This window comes from Dermacentor variabilis, chromosome 1, assembly GCF_050947875.1.
Source record: "Dermacentor variabilis isolate Ectoservices chromosome 1, ASM5094787v1, whole genome shotgun sequence".
Taxonomy (NCBI): Eukaryota; Metazoa; Arthropoda; class Arachnida; order Ixodida; family Ixodidae; genus Dermacentor; species Dermacentor variabilis.
The window spans coordinates 8964171-8982402 of record NC_134568.1 but is presented as its reverse complement, the minus strand read 5'-3'; the positions used below and the strand labels follow the sequence as shown (position 1 = coordinate 8982402).

Sequence of the window (18232 nt, the reverse complement as noted above, 5' to 3'; positions counted from 1 at the left end):
AGGTAAATTGCCGAACTTTACGGAGAAATGCATTGGCGTTCCAGTTACTTGTGTGCTTCACTGCATGGAACGACGTTTCTTTAACAAATTAACTGGAACGCCAATGCATTTATCCGCAAAGTTCGGAAATTTATATCTCGAAACTGGTGTCATCTTCAAAATTCGCTCCATGTGGATCCGCCTTGCGAACTCCACGGCTAGAATTTGCAAACTGCAATAGGGGCCATAATGTACCTAGTTGACAACTTGGTGAATTTTCATTAATTAGTCGATTTTGGGACTCAAGTTCCTGTGCAAGTATTGTCCGCCGCTTCGAGTAAACCAGCTCATGAACTAGAGAAGGTATATTTGCCATAGGCAACTTTTAAATATTCTTTAGTGTTTGCTGAAAACACCCTGTACACAAGAGATTACACTAAGCCGTCCATAATATACAAGTAATCCCATTAGAATAACAACTTGGCATACTAAATGCAAATGAATGCATGTTGCACATCAAAATTGGCAAGGCACCTTCGCAATGCTTATATGACACCTTGCATTACATAGAATGAAGCAGCCAATGAAGCAGCAACATCCTTAAGTTTCACTGGCAGGTACACTATACATGCGCTGGTTCAGGGTTTTGTTGCCAGGGGTGGTGTGCTTTGTTATTGCACCCACCATGTCTTAATCACGCATATGAATTATAAACGCAACATTGACGTCCCCTACAAATAGGAGAAGTCCCCAACCTCTGATTAGCGGCAACTTCCGCATCCTACTGGAATTACCCTGGGCAGAATTGCGCAACTCTTGTCATTGCATCCCAGCGCGTCAAAAGCAGATGGAGTTAAAGACTTCTACATCTGGAGTGCCTTAAATCGACGACACTACTTCGGTGGGTAATCACAGAAATCCATTAATGCCGTGCCCTTTAATGCGACAACTTCACGGTCTGAAAGTATTAATTGCAGAGCTCGGGAGGTTTAGAGGCAGAATGCTTTTATTGTCTGATCTCACTTATACGAGAAGGAAAGGCAGTTGAGGTCTCATCCGGTTGCAGTGCCACAAACACAGTTCGGCGCTTAAAAGGTGTATAGAATTGTCCGCGGTGAAGTGAACGAAATGTTATTGAAGTACCGATGAGGCTGTTCAACTCAGAAAAGACTGTTCTGTACATATACAATGCGTACGAAAAGGAGGCTGCTAACAGAGAGGCACGTGCCTAACATAAGATGCCATAAGTAGGACTGCACTATCAGCTTTTCATTTATCCGCACTTTTGGGTAGAAATGACACCCATGCGTACCTCTGACATTCGCCTAACGCGGGCTGCGACCGTTAGCCACGTGCACGCACAAACAACCTCAAAGGGACACCATGTTCAGATAGGCGCATTTGCTCATAGCGGCACAGGGAACCAGAGTAAAATGCGCGTAGCAAGTGGAAAGCTCGTTCTTTACCAATGAATTCCTGTTCGTTCACAAGGTCACTCGGAACAGTTCATCCAGCAATACCCAACACTGACGGAATCGCCTGCCAGTGCAAATGCGAGCTACGAAACACTTTCGACAATGTGCATGCAGCTATGAAGCACACTAGTGCGCGTATTCGGCGTCCTCGTGGATACTTTACACCCCATAAAGCAATGGGGAACGATAAATTACGAGAGACAATCTATAGAAAGTCCGAGATGTTAATCAGAGGGATTTGTGGTTGGCTACCTGGCACGGTAGGAAAGGGTAGCAGGGACAGAAATAGAGAAAAAATATGCGAGATCGACAGCGCTCAACCATACTACCGAACAAGGGCTGGAGGAGTTGGCGACACCCGCGAGGAAGGAGGCGAACTCGCCACTGCTGTCGTCTTTCGAAGGGTCCTTGCGTTTCTGATGAAAAACCTTCCCCAGGACTCGCTGCCAGCCTTGCTTTTTCTTGAAACGTGTTGCCGAAACAACATGACCCCGGTGCGGTGAACCAGAGTCCCACTGCTCGGAAAGTGTGAAGCGCTCGTTCGGCTCGCATTTGTGCTGGTGCGGGGGTTGCGACGAGTTCTGCCAAGAAAAAGTTGCCGTTAGCTGAAGACACGAAATATTGGGAGGAATCACACAGGAAAGTAAGTAGAGGGGCTCGCCGTGTCACTAAATGACACAGCTAACTTAATTATGGCTCTAGTGCACGTTGCAGTGTCATAGCATCATTGTGAGCACATTTCGATAACCTTGTAAGTCCCAGAAAAGTAATAGTAAATAATAACTTGTCATCTGGAATAGGTATGAAAGCACCGGGTAAGACGGACTCGCCGTGAGTGCGCATGGGCATTTGTGCAACTAGCATGTGTATACTATCCGAAATATAATGAAAGGAGCGGCATTAACTAAAGCAAGGTAACTAGCATTAAACGCTGGTATTGTGGAACATATTAGGAAGCGTTTGCAGCATCGCGCACGGCGATGTGAAAGAAATTCAAAATTTTAGAGCGCAGCTCTTAGGCGTCCGTTCCTGCGGCGAGCGTCGGCGTTGTACCTCCTAACCGAGCGAACGAGCACAGAGCGAGATGGAAGACGGATGTCGAAAAGAGCGCGAGGAGGAAAGCGCAGGAGGAGGGTGCAGCGGAAGCATGAAGCGGAAAGGATGGCGAAAGCATAAGAAAATCGGTAGTGGAGCGCATGGCGGGCTATGCGGCGACGATGAATACAAGATGGCGCCAGAGTAGCGCGAGTCGTCTGCATGGATCCGTACACAGGAACGCAGAGGCGAACATGGAGGTGGATAAGGCACGTAATGCTAAGAGGAAATTAAAGGAGGATATAGACAGCACTGCACAACCCGCGAACAGCCTCGAACAAGGAGTCGAAGCAAAAGCCTAGCGAAAAGCATAGAAGAAACATTCAACACAATACAGTGTGTAATGCAAGGAACACTCAAAGCCTCCCCCCCCCCCCCGCCCCTCGTGACATGCTTAAAACCGAAATCAGCACGCTACCCACCTGAGGCAGCAACATAGAGACTCCGCAATCCTCGCTCCCACCACTGAACATGGCTACGAGTCACGCAGGACTACCTCACGACGGGCACGGCATCCCCACAGATGCGCCCGACGCCAGGGTATTCCGCAGGGGAATGGCGGAAGGAGTTCGGATATTACAGGTGGAACTGCAGGTCGTTTGCCGAAAAGAGGGAAGCGCTGCAGTTCGCAATGGCAGACCTCGACCCCAAGGTAGATGTTATCGCGCTGCAGGGAACAGAATCCGCAATCGAAATAATGGGATAGACCTGCTTTAATGAGCTCGACAAACAAGAAACCGACTGCCAGAACAGCCATTTCTGTGCATCGAAGTATCACCGCAATGCAAATCGACTTGGAAATTGAAAATCTGCACTACACCTTCGTGCAGCTAATGCCCAAAAACAGGAAGCATAAATGGCTCTGTATACTAAACATATATAGCCCGCCAAAGTGCAATACTATCACCTTCCCCACAATCATGAGAGAAGTGAGGAAAGAGGCGGCACAAGTCCAGCTCGCCGTCCTGGGAGACTAATGCAAGCCATACCATGTGGGGCTACCCGCGAAATGTTAAGAAGGGAATGTCGATAGCAAATGGGGCCAACAACCACGACTTGACCCTGCTCACAGATCCCACGCAGCCGACACGTATTGAGAACAGCGTGCCACAAAACAGCATTCCCGATCTGACCTTCGTCCGGCAAGTGGAGGGAGCGACGTGTTCAATACAGGCCTGAATTTGGGCAATGATCAATATGTCCTGAACATTAGAATATCTGCAGTGGGGTATAATAAAAAGAAGAAACTGCTCGTCGAACATACCAAGTGGGACCAATTTAGATTCAAACGCAACCGTCAGGCAGCAACGAAGATTAAAGAGCTAAACGAGTGGACGGCGCAGCTCCTCCAGGATGCGCAGGAAGCCTCTAAGAAGAAGCACTAAGCTGATCAGCCTCTGAGAAAGGCAGCAGAATCCATGCAGAATGGATGAAGCACAAACGTAACCGCACACTTAAACTAGCACTGGCGCAGGCTGAGGCGGAAGTACTGGAGTATTCACGCGAGCTAAATGCGGCTCAATAGATGCAGCTGTGCAACTGGCTGAATGGCGAGCTTGGCTAGAAGAACCCCTGGTTCTTGTTTAGACATTTGCTCGATCCAGATAGCAGCAGAGGGGCAACGGCAAAAAGGTCAATCGGCTCCTTCGGGCGCATCTGGCCTCAGAGCAAGAGATCATACAGGAGCTCAACAGCCGCTATTTTAATACAGAAAGAAATGAGCTGGCGTACGCAGAGTACACCGGCGAAACGAATGACAGCATAGATGCCGACGTAACCGAGGCTGAGGTGAGATCTGGGCTCGGCGGTCTAAAAACCACCTCGGAGGCGGAGCCGGACGGCATGACAAATAAAATCCTGCGGAACCTCGATGAGCGGACAATCAGGAGCGTAACCGGCCTCTTCAATCAAGTGTGGCGCACCGGGGAACTGCCATAGCCATGGAAGGCGGCTGCCGTAGTCTTTATTCCAAAACCTAGAAAAATGCTGCAACTGGAGAATCTCGATCCGCCCTGTCTCACGTCATGTCTGGGCCAAGCACTAGAGCACGTGGTTTTAACACGCCTCGCTGAGCATCTAGAGGAGCACCAATTATTCCCACCCACCCTCTTTGGTTTTCGGCCAGCTGTGTGCACGCAAGACATGTGGATGCTCAAAAGGGACGTCGTGGATGCCGGAATGCCGGGGGCACTGCGCGCGATCCTAGGGCTCGATGTGCACAAAGCGTTGGATAACGTCAGACACGAGGCCATACTCGGAAACCTATCGGACATGAATGTTGGGGCACGGGCGCATAAATACATTGTAGTTGTAAAGCGAAACTTTTTTAAAGTGAAGCTGCGTTCGTGCCGGCTGATGCCTTGCCGAGAATACCGAAACTTCGACCACTGCAAGTATACATGGATGTTGGCATGTGCAAATGGGCGTGGGAGCATTCTTGGAAAATCTCGCAGAATGTACGTGACACCGGGAAAACAGGTGCCCAAATACACAAGAAGAACAAGACGCAAGAAGTGAAGTCGGCAACGAAAGCATCGTAGTGCAGAGAAAAGGAAAGGTTAAGCGAACGAAATGAGACCACAACGTGCATTGAGTAACGAACTGTGAACTGCATAGAAGTAATCGTATTTCAGTGAACATACAATATCCGTTCGCAAATTCATCGATTCGAACAGACTCGCGAATCCTGCATATTTTTTTATAATTTCTATAAACAACTTTTTTTCGACCAGGGAGCCTCATTGAGCGTATTTGCAACGTCAAAGGAAGAGCTACATCGATGGGAAATGAAAAAGAAAAGTTGAGGCGCGAGAGGTACTGCTTAATTCAGACACCAAAATCCGCGATAATTGCGTAGTGAAGGAGTCGACTTAAGTTAGCGGCCTCCAGGTGCATACCGTGGTGGGCTCTTAGTTCGGATACATTTGATGCAAAGACTCGCCTCATTGGTGGCTGTCCCACGAGAAGTCGCTGGTAGTGGTTTCCTCTGCGAGTACAGCAACGGTGGGGGCGTGGCAAGGCCAACCCCCGAGAGCTCCAGGTGACAGTGCAAGGAGCCGGACGACAGAGACCGACTGCGGAGTGAATACTTGGCTTCTACTTCGACCCAGGGCACAACCTCCTTGGTTACCCAGTAGGGCTGTTCGCGCTGTGAAGGTGCAGGAACATTAAAGCGGCCACTCTGCTTGCGACTGAGCTACGAGAACAAGCCGACACATCGTAGTTGCGACGTATCATCTTAGATACCGAGGGTGTTTTCATAAGATACGTATGAAGTTACAAAAAGAAAATAAAACATATTTTTTTCCGATATTTAAAACGTTTCAGTTCTTTTTTCTTATATTTCAAAATTTATACTCGTACACCTATAGTTCCTGTACATTTCTAGCGTGCCGACCATTACAGAAATGAAGTTCAACAACAGGCAGCAAGTACTTTCTAAATGTTTAGTTTCAGCAGTACTGGAAACGATCACGAAAACTTGGGAAAAAGTCCTTCAGTTCTCGCGATACAATCGATCGCTGGAGCTTAGTTCTTTGGTATGGTGTTGGTAATGGAGAACGCTGAGCTAGTTTGGCAGAGGGTGGTTTACCTCTTTCAGAATTTCTATCCCCCTCGTCTTATAAGATGGGTGGAGCTACAGAAAGGAATCGCTGACATAGCAGTCGCTTTTGTAGGCAAATAATTAAAAGCTAACTGAAGGAAGAGCTCATGGCAATGAGCTTGCAGCAACACACTAATTCCACCATCAAAGTGAAACGAGAAAAAAAAAAGGCAGCGAAGGGAACGCGTCTGCATCAACAAGGTGTAGAATCGCGAGTACATGACTGAAAGCCATGGGTACTACGAACACTAACAAAAAAAAAAAAAAAAAACTTGTGCAACGTGCAAATGCAGCAGGTAGTCGAGCGCTATACAATGAAAGGGCGAGTGTTCGGCCCTAATGTGGTATACAAGTACCCAAATGCTGGTTAGACGGACACGCCAGGAATAAATTACGTTGTCTGGAGACATGTGCTAGCAGGGGCGCATCACTTAGGTTTGAGAACTCGTCTATTTCCCGCGGTGCTCGCGAAGAGCATCACCGTCGAAAATGTTTTCGAAACAGACTCAAGAATGAAATTTATTCATGAGGAATGGTCATACTTATCACAAAGCGCCCATTTGCGACTACGTGGATGCAAAAAAAGAAAAATCGAAAATTGTGTGACATTCGGCGAGAACTTTCCATAGCAGCTGTTCAAACTGATACTCGAAGTAGCTCATGCAATGCGCATAGAGCCACTATCGACCACCTTGATATCAAATAGAATGCGCGAAAAGGTGTACTAAATCATTTTCACAAACGTACTGCTTGCATGGGCCAGCGTTAACATACCTGGCAGACATTTTTTCCTTTCAATGAGACTTCACGGATAAATGTGTACCATCCGTAAAGCACTCGGAATTGAACCAGGCTGAAGGTGGAACTGCAACCATTGCACACAGTGGTCTACGCTATAGATGGCGATGACCAGCGATTATAAATGTGGTTGTGAATGTAATTATAAATGGTGATGGACGCTCGAGTACACGCTACTGATGCGCACGTACCTTCATCTGCTGCACATATTCCCAGAGATGCAGCTTCTCAGGACTTGCAATTGTCTTTCCCCTACGTTCTGCGAGCTTGTCGATGTGGTCGAAGGAAAACTCGAGAAGCTCCTCCATATCGACCTTCTCGTCTGCAGACAAGCAATGAACACAGTTGGAGTACGATGGATGCAAAACTTTAATGAAGGTCCTGTTTCTTTATTTTATTTACATATACCTTATATGCCTAAGAGCCATTGTGTAATGGGGGCCAAATACAAAAGTCTATACAAAGTATGTTAACAATCGAAGAATATGACGGCAAGTACAGCAAATCCTGTCCAGAACGCTATAGAGTAAAGAAGGGGCAATATGACAACGGCTGCCTTGTTACAGGTATAATCAGGCGATTTATGATAGTACCCGAATTACGATTGTACCAGCGTGTCCAACCCGTGTCCCATTCATTAGGGGCGCGTTATAGATCCCCTTGTGGTCAAAATAATTCGGGAGTCTCCTACTACGGCGTGCCTCAATCAAAACGTGCTTTCGGCACGTAAATTTAGAACAGAATTGTACCATCGTATACCGGGCGTCCCAGCTATCTTGGACCAAGCTTTTTAAATAAACGAACAGCGCCAGAGAAGTTGTACCAACTGCATAACAGCGGTAGCTGCGAGTACTTAGCAGTACTTTTTTCGTCACTAAATATAGTTTTTATTTGGCCAACTTTAATTATTGCTTGAATCTCTAACATCTGAATTATAACGTTGTAGATCGCCTCAAATAACCTCGGATACAAGCATTTCTTTCGTACTAAAATTAGCCTGGTTGTCTTTGCCGATAAAAATAAAATTGCGCGAAATACGAAAAAAATTGGGCTCCAATCCACGCCGTGAAAGTGGTTGGCCAGCGAAGCTGTGGTACCACCCGATTCGATAGACCAATGCGACGTAGCCTTGAACTGGGTCCTGCCGAGCCTGAGCACGACGCCGTTGTGCATATTGATGTCGCTGTTCCTTTCGTCGCTCATGGTACTCGCGCCGCTCTTCAGGCGTCGTAACTGTGCGTGGCTTTTCCCATAGCGCTGTGTCACAACACAAATGAAAGTAGTTGCTCGGTGGGCTCTTTCGCATATGAAAGTGTAGTGACGTCGCTCCCTGCTTCGTATGCTACAGTTACCTCTTGCCGGCAACGGCAGCTTATGCAGCCGTAATCATTACGGGGAAAGGCTTGCGGCGAACGGTATGCGCGAAGGCGAGCTTTCTAGATAATTTTTTTTTGAATGCTACAGCATATGTCCCATGAAGCAGAAAATGCGGCGAGCGCCCGGCGTTAACATCCGATGATCCCGAAACCCACTTGACCAAGTGATGACGTCACGTTCCCAGCACTGGACCTGCTGCGGTTCGCATTGCGAAATCCCACGGTGAAATAGAGTGAAGTGAATTATAGTTAGAACAAGTTAGAGTAAGGCGACTTAGGTGGAGTAAAGCGAATGAAGGTGAAGTAAAGTTGTCTGAAGGCGCTAAAACTCGTAGCAAAGTTGAGTAAAGAGGAGTTTTGAAGAACACGTGAAATGTATAACCTCACGCATCATGGACGTAACCGATTAATTAGAGAGATCATTTATTGAATTATTCAATTTATCCTACAGGCTCGGAGGAGCATTGGGTAGGGGGGGGAGGAAATGACAATAATTAAGGCAAAAAGAAAACAAATGAATTTATACATTGCGATTTGTCACGATGCTTTCGCGTTCAAATCATGCAAGCATATTTAAGTGACTAGCTTCTAAAAGCGGAGCTGTTTAAGCTCGAGTTCCAACCGTGCCCGGCGACCGCTCAAAACTCGGCGCAGCCATGCAAAGGGGAATGAAGAGAGTCTAGGTGAGACAGAAAGGCATCAGCTAGGAGCGCGCGACGAGACGTTAATTTGAGGGACCACCAGCCGTTTGTGCGCAGGCGCGAGCAAGAGCGGGCGTGAGAAAATCTCAGGGCTTTTGCTCCTTGAATATATGAGACAATTTTTTGTTCTTCCCCCTCAGGCTGGCGCCGCCACTGGCTAGGAGAACACCGCGCGCGCCAACCGCTGTGATTGGTCGAGTTTTTGGACACGAAGAAATCCCGGGATCCAAGCTCCGCTGTAAAAAAAAAAAGAAAAAAAAAAAGATATCACGCGATGGGGCGCTTGCGCAACTGCCATTTGCTGCGATCAAGTGTGTAATGGGTGAATAAGCACGGCCACAGCCAGACTGCGGTCACGGGGAATGGACAGGGTTGACAGGGCTACGCTGGTTGTGGGCCTCGGGGCCCCCCCGCTCTAGTCACCTAACAGAGGAAACCCATGCCTCTGGCCGAGCGCTGACGATGCGATAAAGCGTCCAAGACTGCGAAAGAGAAGGAAACTGCTTTTTATTCTAGCGCAACGAAGGAAGAGCGGGGCTCGTGATATCTATGGAAGGCGACTACTGCTACCGTAATGTGCGCCTTAGGTAAAAATGACCTGATAAGTTCTTACGTCGGGTGAACTCATCCAAACGCGAGAGCGTAAGTTTGCACAGTCAAACTGCGGTGGTGCTTGTTCCTCAATTGCACGCAGTACAACAGCAGTTGCGCAAGCACCACATCACGTGGTGTTGATATATTTAGGAGGTTTGGCGAAAACCAGGGAACTTTCAGCACGAACAAGATATATACTTCAATACCAGGTTATTTAAGGCGCTCTGCAAATTTATAAGTGGCCAAATGAAGACAACATATTAGTGATAAAACAATGGTTGTAAAGTACACACGACTACCGCTAATATGCACTTGGTACGATATCCCAGAGTGCCATTTTAATTTTTTTAAAAATCTTATTCTAATATAGCTGGGACACTCGGTATACACCTTGTGCTGAAGCTTTCCGCAGTTGACAGTCGCACCAAAACAGGGTGTGGCGAACGGGTGGGGGGAGGGAGGGGGGCGAAATAGAAAGGATGCGTAATTAGACGTCTGTAACACCTCCGATCGCATTTCACAAGGCGACAGGGGCAGATACGAAAAAGTCCAAGTACCCGTACTTCGCATGAGTCGGCATGCCGGCGATAGGGATGCAGAAGCGCTAACTGCCGGAGCTCCACAATGACCGGTGCGCAACAATCACAGGAATGAGAAAGCATGCGTGTCGTGGGTTATAAATGAGTCACTTTATTTCGCTTGTGGCCAGCGTCGGCGACTCAGGGGTAATGAACGAAAGGGCGGCAGCGTCATCTGGCCTGTGCAAGGTGCACGATGCCACGTGGTGCGGTTTGAACTTAGGGATTCTCTGTTAGCGTGGTCGGCTGCTAATGTTCCTGCCAGAGCCATGCACGACGTGAAGCTTGGCATAAACGTGGCAGCTTCGTATGAACCGCTATGAGCGCTCTCCTTTACGAAGTACCTTCTCCGAACCTGGAAAGGCAAGAGGCACATGTCGGGTTCCACGGTGCGTGTGTATACGCAACCAGTCGAACGCGCCGATTGACGCTTGGCATTTCATGCAAATATGTAGCACCAGTTTCCCCATTGCGGAGTGCAGGGCGCAGTTGCGCTTAAAATGACCATGAAATTTAACACGCACGCACTAACTGCACGATCAAACCACGAGCCTCTCAGTCCTAAGGCGGACAGTAAAAGGTCTTCGTTGATGCCGAAGCCATATACGCCAGCCATACGGGTGTCAAGCCCTATATCTTGTACGTCGATCACAGTTTTGCCATAGTGAACAAAACTCATCGTTGTGACAGGACATACGCAAATATCTACGGGATCCCAAACACGTATTTCACCTGGTCTTGTTCAAACGAAAATTATCAAGGTGCACAATAAAATTAAATGGAATTACACTTGAAAGACAAAAGAAAAGACATCGTGAGCGCCAGGAAGGGCAGTGATAAATAGACGTGACGTACTTCCTCCTCACCCTTTCCTCGTTTCTTTAGCCGCGAGACACTTTAGGGATCCACCGACAGGAGACGGTTGCCATGCCCGTGGATTATACGCTTCTACGCGTTGTGAAATGAAACCACGTGCAGGGCAGTAGAGGCAAGATAATTCTAAATGCGAGCCCAATAAAGCTTACTCGGCGCCTTAAACCTTAACCATCGCAAGATAAGGACAACTCAGCGAATTGGTGCACGCCGGATGTCATGTCAACGCTTCATAATGGTGAGATTGGCGATAATAATGTCACTTTCGAGAGACTGAATCGCGAAAGTAACTATTGGGCGAACGTGTTCCCATCAAAGAACAAGCAAAAGTGAAGCACGACGATAGCGGCGAGGACAGTTGGCGATCGTCGAAAATGTGATCGGGGCGGGGGTCGAGCGCGTCGGCGTTTACATATGACACGTCGAACGTTCCAACAAAATCGCTGGTGACAACGTACCTACCAGAAAGCATACTACACAATTCGTGCCGCGCATACAATCTGTATTACTCAAAGTTTGACTAGAACGTAAAACTAACGATAAGATGCGAGCAAGTTCAAAAAATTAAATTGTGGGGTTTTACGTGCCAAGACCACTTTCTGATTATGAGGCACGCCGTAGTGGAGGACTCCTGAAATTTTGACTATTTTGATTTAATATAGGTAGGGCATTAGGCAATATATTAACAAGAGCGCGGTGGCGCAACCCACCGCCCAGTTCCAAAGGGGACGTTGATAACAGCCATCCATCCACCCAGGCCGGTGCCGCCGCGGTAGTTTTTCGTAGCTTTCGCGTATGGCACGTGCTTGCTTTACTATGCGACAAAAATGTAGATGCTGGACTGTGGAGGTCGCTTGCAGCGGCGTGATAGTGTGAACATTACAATCGTCCATAGCCTGAACAGCGCTTGGAGCTGGCTTCTGAGCAGCGTGCTGGCCACGTGTGCAGAAGGAGCACGAAAAAACGCGCCAGCGAAATGGCTCCATAATGTGCATTCAGTGTCGAGGACACCCAGGCCCGACAGAAGCGTCGCGCGGAGCAGGAGCCTGTTCGCTACGCAGCGAAACATGTTGCAGTTTGCGAATGTATGTATGAAATGTGCACGTACAATTATAAAATTAATTTATTTACGTACAGCCCCATAATTCAAGTAACGTTTAACATTTCTGCCACGTTAATCAAAGCAAACAGCATACAAAGCTTAGCTTACCTCGATTCCCCCAGTCCGTCATATTCTTACAGTGAAGCATGCTTATGGCTACGGTAGCGTGCATTTTTTTTTTTTTTTCTGAGGGTGCAAAAACCATTGGCCGATCCCGGAGAGGGTGCAATAACGAGCCGACCCGCGGCGGAGGTGAAGCAGGATTCAAGAACTCCGCCAACTTGCAAAAGTGAACTTAACATCTTGGGTCCAAATAAAACCACTATGAGATATTAAGGTGATAAGAACAGATACTAAACTTTGACCCGCATCAGCCATCTGTACGTTCGCACCGCCCTCTCTTCGTCGTCGTTCCAAGCGCTTGCGTATCTACTTCCCTGTCCTTCCGCTGTGCTGTGGTGGCGGTCCCTTCGAAACGTCCCGTGTGTCTAGTTTCCTCCGGCTCCTTGGGGCTGCGGTGACGTTGTGCACGCGAATGTAGAGAAAAATCACGGCAAACGAGATTGTACACTTGTTCAAAATTCTATGTCGCCTCTGTGTCGTGTGCTAAATAGCTTCGATGGTCATTGACCTTGACAGAGTGGAATGGATTACGATTTATTATGCTCTGACTATTTTTTGGCTTTGGAGATTTTGCTGCCGCCCGTGAACAACTTAGTCGGTGCGGGCGCGCAGCAGCAGCAGTAGGTGTCAACCAACACACCCACCGCTGCGGAGTCTTCTTCTCACTCATCGACGCATCTGCTCTCGCCTTTGGCCACTTGCTCACGCAACAAAATTAATGGTGTGCGGCACCGCGCATTGTTCGCAGACCACCTCGCGTATCCGCGTGGTGGCCGCATCACGATCAGCTATTTGGAGCACGCGCTCTTGAATGCTATCCAACGCTTCGTGAACATATTCTGACACTCCAGCAACAGTTTTATTGCGCTATCAACGCGGAGCTTCTATTCTCGTCGTTTCATCATGACGCTTGCATCTCCATATGCAGTGAGACTGGTCCTACGACTTTATGACAATCTGATACCGTTGGCTGTCAACCGCAACTATCACAGTGGAACGTGTAATTAATTTGTAACCAAAGCGTATGCAAGGACGAAAGTTACACATATAAATGATATCCATTAATGAGCACCTTCCCCCTTTTCTTTGCGGAGTTTCGGAGTTAATACGAGCCCACAAACTCGTGCACCACTTTATTCTGCCGAGACGGCGAAGGGTAGAAAGCCTTAAAAAAATTAAATTATGGGGTTGTACGTGCCAAAAACACTTTCTGATTATGAGGCACGCCGTAGTGGAGGACTCCGGAAATTTCGAACACCTGGGGTTCTTTAACGTGCACCTAAATCTAAGTACGCGGGTGTTTTCGCATTTCGCCCCCATCGAAATGCGGCCGCCGTGGCCGGGATTCGATCCCGCGACCTCGTGCTCAGCAGCCCAATACGATAGCCACTGAGCAACCACGGCGGGTGGTAGAAACCCTACTCACAATAGTCAGAATCATTTACACTTGGTATATTGAACAGCTTGTGCTCGCGCAAAATATATTTGCAGCGCCTAACAAAAGCATGAACTGACAAAGCTACGCACACTGAGTGGTACAACAATGTACAACGCGTGTTGCGTTTTTAGCACGATATACGACAGCACACAGCCTACGCAATCTACAGCTTCATAAACGCGGTGACGATGGCACAAGGAGGAAAAAAGAACCTGAACGAACACCGAGAATAGCACCAGTGCATAAGCTTATACCCATACCTGAGCTCCACACCCCGTGAACAAAGAAAAAAATCCCGCAGAAACTCTTCTGGGAGTTGTCTAAGTATGTGTAAGCGTTGTGCCACTTGCTCATCTCCACGAAGCTTGGTATCATTATCAATGTTATGAAACTTCATCCGGCCAGTACAAACGACAGCGCTGCGGCGACACGAACTGGTGTGGATAGCGGCGCAAGGAGCATTGATGACGCAAGCAGACTACTGGAGGTGGCGGTGCCAGGCGTGCTGATAGCGTTCCGGTCATTACAGGCCGTTATCGCTCTTTAGCGCCTTATCCATCCGCGTCCAACCATTATGAACCGTGTGCAAAGCTACTCAGGTTGTGGCTTCGTAGCCACCGCCGCGCGGACCGTACTGGCTTGAAAGCGATCTGCAATGCCGAAGAAGAGTGCGAACAACTGTTAGCTTCGCGCGCTGTGTTCTTGCCGCTTAACGTTGAAGAGAGACGCTCGGGCGCGTATCATGAAAGCGATCTACGAAAGTGTCCGACTGCGGCGTGTGCTGAGAGCTCCGTGAGCGCTCTGTTCTCGCTGCTTCTTTGGCGTCGAAGCGAGAGTCAGCACGAAGGTGAATTCGCCCGTTGCTGCGGGCGCTATCTTGAAAGCGGTCGCTCTACCGGGCTGACGGACGGACGGCTTTCTCGTTGGGTAAGCATAAAAATGCTCACGCATTTAAATAGCTGCTTTCGTACACCGTTTGCATCTTCAGTACCCTTAAAATCAATCCCTAACATAAAAGAAAACAGAAACATAGTTCTTTACTGACACGGGTAGCCCCAAAACTTAGCCAAAACCTGTGAAATCTCTTGCTAAGGCCTGTCCGCGGCAAGTCGAAGGCCAACTGTCATGTCTGTCAAAGCGGCGAGTGCGCCGACACGCGTAAAAGAAGAAAAACAGAGTAAAGGGCGCGAAATATACCACGTGACTGCGCTGAACCAATGTGGAGGCACAAATCTCTCCTGCCTCCTATCATGCTCCTCGCCGAAGCAGCGGCGACAAGATGAAAGTATGTCGCCCCCTTTAGTTTTATTCAGGGGTCTTGCGCATCCCGGCCGGCACCGCCGCGGTAGCGTTTCGCAGTTTGTGTCTAGGGCCCGTGCTGCGCTTGCCTTCCTATGCGACGAAAATGCAGGTGCTGGGCTGTGGAGGTCACGTGCTGGGCTGTGATAGTGTAAACATTACAATCGTCCATAGCCTGAAGAGAGCACTAGGAGCTGGCGTCTCAACAGCGGGCTGGTCACGTGTGCAGAAAGAGCTCGTAAACGCGCCCGCAAAATGGCTCCAAAGCACGCGTTCAATGTCGAGGACACTCAAGCCCGAAAGAAGCATCGCGCGGAGCAGGGGCGTCTTCGGTACGCAGAGAAACGTGCTGCAGATCGCAAATATATGTAGTTCGTTTCCGACAGTGCATGGAATCCGCCGATTTTTTTAGTTCTCGCAATATTTTTTTGGCTTTGGAAGTTTTGCTGCCGCCCGTCTGAAGTTAGCTGACGCGGGCGAGCAGCAGCACCAGCGGGCGGCCGCAAAGACACCCACCGCTGCGGGATCTGCTCTCGTCTCGTGTGTCTAGTTTCCTCCGGCTGCTCGGGGTGGCAGTGACATCGTCCACGCGAATGTAGAGAAAAATCACGGTAAGCGAGTTCGTGCCTTTGTTCGAAATTCTGTGCCGCCTCTGTGTCGTTTGCTGAAGAGCTTCGCTGGTTATTGCCCTTTCCAGAGTGGAATGGTTTACGACTTTTATGCCCAGACTTTTTCGGGGGGATGGGAAATTTTGCTGCCGCCCGTGAGCAACTTAGTTGGTGTGGGCGCGCAGCAACAGCAGTGGTTGTGAACAAACACACCCACCGCTGCGGAGTCTTCTTGCTCTTCGACGCATCTGTCCTCGCCTTTGGCCACTTGCTCACGCAGAAAAAATTGATGGTGTGCGGCACCGCCCATTGTTCGCAGACCTCGCGCGGGCAGCGTGGTGGCCGCATCTCGCTCAGCTATTTGGAGCAAGCGCTCTGCTACGCTGTCGAACAATTCGTGAACAGATTCTGACACTCGCGCAACAGTTTGAGAGAGGCGATGAAGTCATTTTTATATGTGCTGCGGAGATGGGAGCGCCTTACGTGTAAGGAAACAAACGCTTGTCTGGCTTTAGGCAAATATCGAAATGCCAACGAATTAGACCAGTGACTATGACGAGACAGATGTGGGGCTGCCGCCACAACGACAGTCATAAATTCCTGCGATCAACGTTAAACGTAGTCACTTTAGCGCGGATACGTACGGCACGCAGCATTCTAAACCTGCTCTGGACCTTTCCCGGCAGAGTATTTTGAGCTCCGGCAAAGCTATCACACGCGATAGCGAAAGCAGAGGGCAAGAAGAAGAGCCACCAACGGCTCTCGAGGGCTTTCATTAGCTTTCGTTTTTATTTATTTTTATTTCATTTCTGCTTACTTTGTACTGAGTATGCATGAGTTTTAGAAGTTTGACATTATTCGCTATTTCTTTTTCTTACGATTGGAATTATATGGACACTGGAGGTGCATTTCAGCCGTCGCCGTGAGGTTCCGTATAAAGTCCCAGTGCGATAAATACATCGCCGCGCGCAGTACGCTGCATGTGCGTGTGAAAGTTTTCGAGGGTGAGCCGGCGAGCGGGGTTCAGTCTCGGGTGCGCGAGCGAGGAACGCGGGCCAAAAGCGTGCCCTCTCCCGTCACCCGCGAGGCAGGCGTGTCCGGCCGGCAAGCAAGCACGTACGCAGGATTTTTTTTTTTCGGAGGGGGGGGGGGCAACCCAAGGTAACATTTCAGGGCAAATAAGGTATAGGGGGTAGGGGAACGTTTACTAGTGTAAATGTGAATGCTGCCCACCGTTCGCCATAAAAACGCGCAATCCCGCAAAAGAGAAATAAAAGAAGGTGTATCTCACAGGTATACGCCTGTGAGATAGAATTCTCCTTTCCTTGACAAACAAGCAACCACATCAAATGGACTGGCGCAGGAAAGAAGCGCAGGAAGAACACTACCGAGAACATGTCCAAGCAGGTCCTAGAAAAACGGCTCATGCAAACGCCAACTGCATGTCACTGCTATAACCAAATATGGTATACCCAAGATTGGCTACCCACACAACGTTAATCCTTGCCGCCCGGAAACTCTGAAGTGAGAAAGAAATAGAAGATAGGACAGACGAAAAGACGAGATAGAAAGATAGATTAAAGAGGAGGGCAAGAAAAGGCGACTGCCGGTTTCCTCCAGGTGTTCATCCTGGGGCTGCCGTCTATATGAAGCAGAGGCCGAAGAGGTGTGTTGCTTCCGCCCGGTGGCCTGAAAGGTTAAAACAGCCGAAATCAGCTCAACCCCAGGATCCTCTTTCCCCAGACACGGATAAGCCGCGCACGGCTACACGCGGGAAGGTCCAACCCTCATGTGCTCGGGCACATGGTGTCGCAACACACTAAACGCCTGCTGACGGAAGCGACACTTAGGACTGCTTACGTGAGGGAATGCGAAAGCATTGCAGTCGCTTTTGAGAAATGTTTTCGCTTAAGTATGCATACGTATGTCGTCGTGTACGTTGTAAACTGGCACGGCATTCCCAATTGTTGTTCCGCTGCTTTGTCTTCGGCGGCGTGCTTCCGTGAGCGACCACGTTTCACAGATGCCACTGAGGTAGATGCTTCGGAGTGCATCGCAGTAGACGCAGCACCGACGAAATCCGAAGAGCATGCGAAACATGGGAGGCAGTGACGTGATGTACGCAATCACGCACACGCACTAGACAACTTTAGTCAACTATAACCGCAGAGATGATGCCCTTTGTGTTTGCTACGTGAAATATCCGGCAATAAAGAAAAAAAAAAGCCACCGTGGCGATGAGGAAGCGTACTCGTCTCGTGCCCGTGAGGCTCGGTTTCGATTCCCAGCCAGACAGAAATGTACAAATTCTATTAATTGACTTTGCTCGGATTACGTTAAATCTGTCAGGCTGCGAGCATTTGACGTATTGTTACTTTTCGCGCCGTCGGCGATTTTTGGCACCATCCTTCGGTCGCGCCGGCGACAACAATGCCAGATTGTCGCATGATGGGGCGTATAATGCTGTCGCATTAAAACGAGTCAACACTAGCCCCACTTTTGCATCAGCCTCCACGCACCTCCTCGCAGACCAATATACAATGCTGTACAAAACTGCCAATTTATTTCGTGGCAGCTTGCGACACGCCT

At 48.8% G+C, this 18232-nt stretch overlaps 1 protein-coding gene and 1 pseudogene across 2 annotated transcripts in view; both read right to left on the bottom strand.

Annotated features, from left to right (window-relative positions):
• Window positions 1–18232, bottom strand: part of LOC142575261 (uncharacterized) — a 118839-nt gene that overhangs the window by 1690 nt on the left and 98917 nt on the right. The window contains exons 2-4 of one of the 2 annotated variants that reach the window (XM_075684475.1): window positions 7143–7273; window positions 5491–5697; window positions 1781–2035 (exon numbers count right to left, since the gene is read on the bottom strand). In XM_075684475.1, the coding sequence (XP_075540590.1) occupies window positions 1781–2035; window positions 5491–5697; window positions 7143–7273 (593 nt within the window). The remainder of the gene's footprint in view (window positions 1–1780; window positions 2036–5490; window positions 5698–7142; window positions 7274–18232) is intronic. The other variant, XM_075684490.1, reaches the window with a different exon arrangement.
• On the bottom strand, window positions 12374–12553 carry LOC142567781 (U2 spliceosomal RNA; annotated as a pseudogene).